The sequence below is a fragment of the Cucurbita pepo genome, chromosome LG18 (genome assembly GCF_002806865.2).
Source record: "Cucurbita pepo subsp. pepo cultivar mu-cu-16 chromosome LG18, ASM280686v2, whole genome shotgun sequence".
NCBI lineage: Eukaryota > Viridiplantae > Streptophyta > Magnoliopsida > Cucurbitales > Cucurbitaceae > Cucurbita > Cucurbita pepo.
Genome location: NC_036655.1, coordinates 6,758,417 through 6,764,508, shown reverse-complemented (window position 1 = coordinate 6,764,508; position 6,092 = coordinate 6,758,417). Strand labels below are relative to the sequence as shown.

The following is a 6,092-nucleotide window of genomic DNA, read 5'->3' as shown; positions in this document are numbered from 1 at the left end:
TTATTAACTAATTTTAATTAAACCAAAAATAATTATATATGTCACTTTTTGTAATTTTGTGCGTCACTTATTTATATATAAATAATTTAACGATGAGATGAGTTGTAAAAGAAAAAAAAAAAAAAAAAAAAAAANAAAAAAAAAAAAAAAAAAAAAAAAAAAAAAAAAAAAAAAAAAAAAAAAAAAAAAAAAAAAAAACAAGGGTCGTGCTGTAAAGTATATAAAATAATATGAAATCAATTTTAAAATCTAAATTCAACATGTGAGCTCAAATTCACAAGGAAAAACATTTTTATTATTACAATTTTATGAAAAGATGAATTTATATAATTTTATTTTATTTTTTCATCCAAAATGGAAATTTTAGGCTTCCTCAATTTCTTTAAAATATTTTATCCAATATTTGTATTTCGTAAGGAATACTTAAGATGACCAAAATATCTCTAACATTTCACGACAACTAGTTGCCACATGTCATGTCACAAATATATATATTTTAAATTATTTGGTACATGATTTAGGCTTGACTATAGTCAGTCTCAAGAGAAATTCGAAGTCTTATTGTGACTATTTTTTATGAAATTTTTTCAAAATTTGACTTAATTTTTAAATGATATTGTAATGCACTACAACTATCAGTAGGAGATATGATTATCAGCTTTATTTAAATAAAAAAATAATTATCAAATAAAAAAATAGTTATCAAATTGAATTTTCAAACTTTTTAAAATTCAACGTTTTATTAAATACGAATTAAAATTTTATTAGACTTGAAATTAATTAATTTTAACTAATTTATGTCACAAAATTTAAAAAAAAATCAAATTTTTAATCTTTCGATCGAGAATACAATGGTTTCTACAGATTTGGAAAACCACGTGTACACCCTAAATGATAAAAAAAAAAAAAGTAAATGGGGTCATCTAAATTGGCCCATCCCTTCAAAAAGTTTTCCATATATATATATAGATATATTTTTTTTTGGTGAGTTTTGATTTTTTTAAATAAAATATTAAATATGAAAATTTTACAAAATAATAATAATAATAATAATAGAGAAGATTTTAATTTTAATGATTAGATTAATAACTTATATATTTAACTTTTAAAATTAATAAAATAAAGTGAATATATAGTAAATTCGTTTTATTTACTATTAATAACTTATATAAAATTTCTAATATTATATTGTCATAAAAATTATTTTAGGAATTACTCGAGACTTATAAAATAAAATAAAATAATAAATAATAAATAATAATAAAATTTCCAAGGTTTATTATATCTACGATCATCGAAGCAAAATTGGAACGAATTATTCGTAATGTAATTAATCTCACACATTTTGCGATTGCGATCGTCTTTCTTTCTACGCGCACGAAGTTTCAGCGATGGTTTCGAGCGCGGGCTTCCACGATCTCTGTTTCGACATCAATCTCTGCACAGGTTTCGAACTTCGATTCTCTCGATCGCCGTCCGCCGATTTCAATCGATTCACATCCGACAGAGAAATACAGAGATCAGTGATCAAAACAGGGAAGATCCTTCCAAATCCACTCGAATTTCCATGTTTCAGAGCCTTTGTGGCGGTGTACGTCAGAGATCTCATTTCTTCGAGCGTTAGCACGGAGTAGAGGAGATCCATCGGAAGTAGAAAGTATAATCGCCGGCACTCGAGATCTTCGTCTGGCAAAAGGCCTTGAATCCGGTGGCCGACGCTGAGATCAGCGGAATCGCAGAGGAATTTTCCGGAATGCTCGATCATTAGTTCCGCGGCCTGCACTGGCTTCCTATAGCTCTGCAATTTTCCGTCTAAGGATAAGACCTTCGCGGCGCCATTGGAGGCCATTGAAGGCGCACAAGACGCAGAGTTCCCCATAGAGAGAGAGAGCGTGTTGGAGAAAGTGGGAGTTGTGCCTATAATGGAATCTCTCTCGCCGCCAGTGCTTGAATTTATACATGAATACGACACACACACACCAAAAAAAAAAAAAAAGTGTGTATTATTTTAATTAAATTATAAAAGTCATATATATATATATATATATATATATATTTTGGCTTTTTATTTTTATTTCGCTTTTTAAGAAAATGTTGAATTTATTTTGTAAATGAATATTAGTGAACAAAATAATAATATAACCAAAATATGACTTTATATTAGTTTAGCCTATTTTAAATATAATACTTGTAAACTGTAACGACGAAAACAAAATTATTTATTTGATGTTATTATTATTTTTAAAGCTTTAAAATAAATATTCTGGTGCACCTAATTTGGCAGAATATTGCGATAAATTTGGTGCGGCGGAAGGGAGTGTCGGCAACAGAAATAATAAAATTTCATTTTGGATAAATATTTTTGCTACTTAACAAAAATAAAAAATAAAAAATACCCAATTTTTTTTTTATTAATGTACAAAATTAGGAGTCTGTTTGTTTAACACTTTATCAGAATCATACCCTAAACCTAGTCGTGCCAATAGATTGGTAAATCCTCAAATGTTGAACAAAGAACTCTAAAAGAAAAAGAGTCGAGTCTCCTCTAAGGCATAGTAAAAAAATGACTAAGACTCCAAAAGAAAAAGAAGTCGAGCCTTGATTAAGGAGAGATGTACTTTGTTCGAGGGGAAGTGTTGGATGATGAAAGTCTCATCTCGGCTAATTGAGGAAATGATCATGGGTTTATAATTAAATAATACTATTTGTATTGGTATGAGAAATTTTGGGGAAGCCCAAAGCAAAACGTTTATACTCAAAGTGGACAATATCATACTATTGTGGAAAGTCGTGTTCATCTAATGTCTGTTAGTGAAGTGCGGTCTAAACTGTTATAAATGGTATTAGAGCTAGACATTAGGGTGTGCTAGTGAGGACATTAGTCACCCCATAAGGGTGTGGAAACCTCTCCTTAACATACATCAAACACGGGACAGTGTATCAGCGAAAACGTAGGTCAGGGTGTGTGGAAACCTCTCCTTAACAGACTCAGACAAGGGAAGTCCAAAAATAATCGTGTGGTGGTAATAAAGACAGAGACGGAACGGTGTATCAGCGAAGACATAGGTCAGGGTGTATGAAACCTCTCCTTAACCGACTGAGACGAGGGAAGTCCGAGGGAAGTCCAAAATAATTGTGTGGTGGTGATAAAGAGAGAGGGCCGAAACTAATGATTGATAATGGCAAAATTTGATTCGATTTACTTGGCATTGGCAATCACCAACCAAACTCCCCATGCCACAAATTTATGTATATTTATTTATTGTGGCCATACTCACACCACCACAAACAAACAGCTGCCTTTAAACAAAAAGTCCTTTGCTCCACCCTGGCTTTCAAACCTGCTTTGGCTCCTGTCTCCCACACCAAATTTGCTAATTTTCTTGTTTCTTGCACGTTGTTCATTGTTCATAGCCAATGGTTTTATATCTGTGATAACAAAATGGTGGGTTTCGTAGCGATGAACTGACTGAATATTGGTCAGTTAAAATAGTGGATGACTGTTACTCTCAACCGTAAAAATTATATTTTTTATTTAAATAAAAAATAAAATATCTGTTCTTTCCAATGGAACGTTGGTTTTCATTGTTACAACGTGCCTACTACATAAAAGTAAGCTGTTTTGCGTTTTCATCGGTTGTTCTGAATCCAAATCTTAAACTTTCTTCTCTGATTTTCACTGTTACAACGTGCATGCTTATGACTATTATTGACCACACACAAAATTAAGCGATTTTGCATTAAAAAATAAATAAGGATTGTTTTTGCTCACATTTTCCACAAAATTAAGCCATTTTGTATTGAAAAAATAAATGATCAATTGTTGTAATTAAGTAAAATTAGATATAATTAAGTGGTTTAGTGTTAGATAAAATATTACGTCAACCACCCAATAATTGGAGTCCACCTAGCTGAGAAGGTGGCGGATTTTGGAAGATATGGGAGAATGGCCAACCCATATTTAAGCTAATTAATTATTAATTAAACATAACAAACCACGTAATCATACTTAGCTGGATTTGCGCTTTTTATCTAATTATTTTAATAAATAGAAGGATAAATTGGTCTTTTTATTATTTATTTATTTATCTTTTACCGGATGCTATAAAAATTTGTTGAAAATTATTGAGAGTAAATCTGAAGTTGGTTAATTTCTCGATCATGAATTTATAAGTGAGGTACAAGTGGTTTATTTTTTTTTTTTAACTATTTAACAATTTTTTTAATTTGTGGATTTTTTTAATTTGTAGATTTTATACTCTACCGGCTAAGGTGAGCCATGAACCCATCGTCCGTTGTATCCTCATAAACGGACTTCGGCCACTGCAGCTTCGAAGGTTCACATGCTTCCTATTCTTCCTCCTGCAACTGGTTTGATTGATTTTCTGAAATCTCTGTAATCTTAGCGATTTGAGCTGTTATTACTCTTCTACGGATACGTGATTAAGTTTTCCGGTTTCTGGTCATAAAACAGCCAATCGGTGCGGGTATGTTTACGACACTGCTTCATCTCATCCTTGTCTCGTCTTCCATCACTTCGATTTTTTGATGCTCGAAACTGTTAGGTTTTCGTTAATTTACTGATTTTTGGAAGGTTTTCGCGCGGGGAATGATGCAGGAATGGCTATCTTTACACATGGATGCTCCATTTCCAGATTTTTCCGTGTAAGGGAGGGGACCTTGTCTTTAGGCATTTCGGCTGCTTCAGCTTTGCCGCAGAGAGCGAGAGTTTACGGACATTTTGCGAGAGGTTAGTCAATTTTAGTCGTCTTTTACTTGAAGATGTAATAGTTGCGGATTGTTTATGATGATATATTTAATTTTCATAGAACTAATAAGCTCTTGAAATCACGAAATGTTTAGTTTGCTTGTATTGTGTCGGGTCGTGTGTCACAATCGCATTCTTTTGGCAGTAGAGTAGCAATTGTGAAGTACTTGTTCTAATCCGTGAACAAGCTAGCTATACTGAAGTTGGATTTTCCGGACAACCTCGACGTATAATTGAGTCTCAAGTCACGTTTGAAAAAAATGTTTTAGAAAACGTGAGCGAGGAAGTGCGTTGGAAACAATTTAAAAGAAATAATGTTATATGCTAAAAGCGAATAACCAACCACCATAGTTTTGATAGCATATAATCCGGATGGGAAGAATGGATAACTAGTCACATCCCTTCTAATACATTTTGGGGTATTTTAGCTCTGGTGGATATATGATTTTGGTGACGTACACCCTATATTGGCATGAAAGCAACTAAAAGAGGTTTGGAACAGGCATGGACAATACGTCTTAAACAAGCATGATCTTAAACAAGCATGATTGGAACACCCGACATGCAGCCACAAATAACACGCCTTAGACAAGCATAATCGTTGAAACCGTGCACTATTCCTTCCGAGAAAGTTTGTTAAAAGCTCAAATTTTCTCTTCACGAGTTTTTTTAGAAGGTTAGATTGTATGCCTCTGTTTCTTTGTCCCAACAATCATTACTTTCACAGTTCTTATTCTGGTTAAGGCTATAAAAGGCTAGAAAGATTACTGCCATATGTTGCTTTCTACTGATGCTTCTTCCCAAAATTGAATTCTTGGCCACTTCCAGCCTTAAAAATGATATGCGAACCAAGCAAATATCAATACCCTGCTATTGTGATATGAACCAAGAGACATCAATCATACAATATACTTCAATGAAGATGTGAAGAAAAAGTTGTCAAAATTATCAAAAGATGTTTCATTACGGCCATTAAGTATGAATGTTAGACTTATTGTATTTTAAGATTTTTTAGGTTACATTTACATAATGGCTCATTATGGCCATTAAGTATCAATGTTACAACTCTTGGAATGCCTTTAGTAGTTTCATTTTGAGGCTATATAAAGCCATGTATGTTGTATTTGTAAGAAAACTTGGAAAATACAGTAAAAGAAGCATTTGTGCTTTTCTTTAGCCAATGGCTAAGTTTCTTTGCAATTCTATGTAGTTTAGATTGCATGTAGAATCATTCAAGCTCGACATGATCAATCTTGCTTGTGGAGTGATTCGAATCTCAATCAAGTGTTTTTGCCTTGAGATATTCGATCAACAAGGTAATGCG

General features: G+C 32.5%; 1 protein-coding gene across 1 annotated transcript; it reads right to left on the bottom strand.

Moving 5' to 3' along the window:
* Positions 1 to 1,369: 1,369 nt before the first annotated feature.
* On the bottom strand, positions 1,370 to 1,849 carry LOC111780552. Its single transcript, XM_023660979.1, has one exon. The coding sequence runs from the start codon at positions 1,847 to 1,849 to the stop codon at positions 1,370 to 1,372; it is 480 nt and encodes a 159-aa protein (XP_023516747.1).
* Positions 1,850 to 6,092: the final 4,243 nt, after the last annotated feature.

What these genes read in the sequence shown, in the direction of transcription:
- LOC111780552 (XM_023660979.1), bottom strand. Translation starts at nt 1,849, where the DNA reads ATGGCCTCCAATGGCGCCGCGAAGGTCTTATCCTTAGACGGAAAATTG.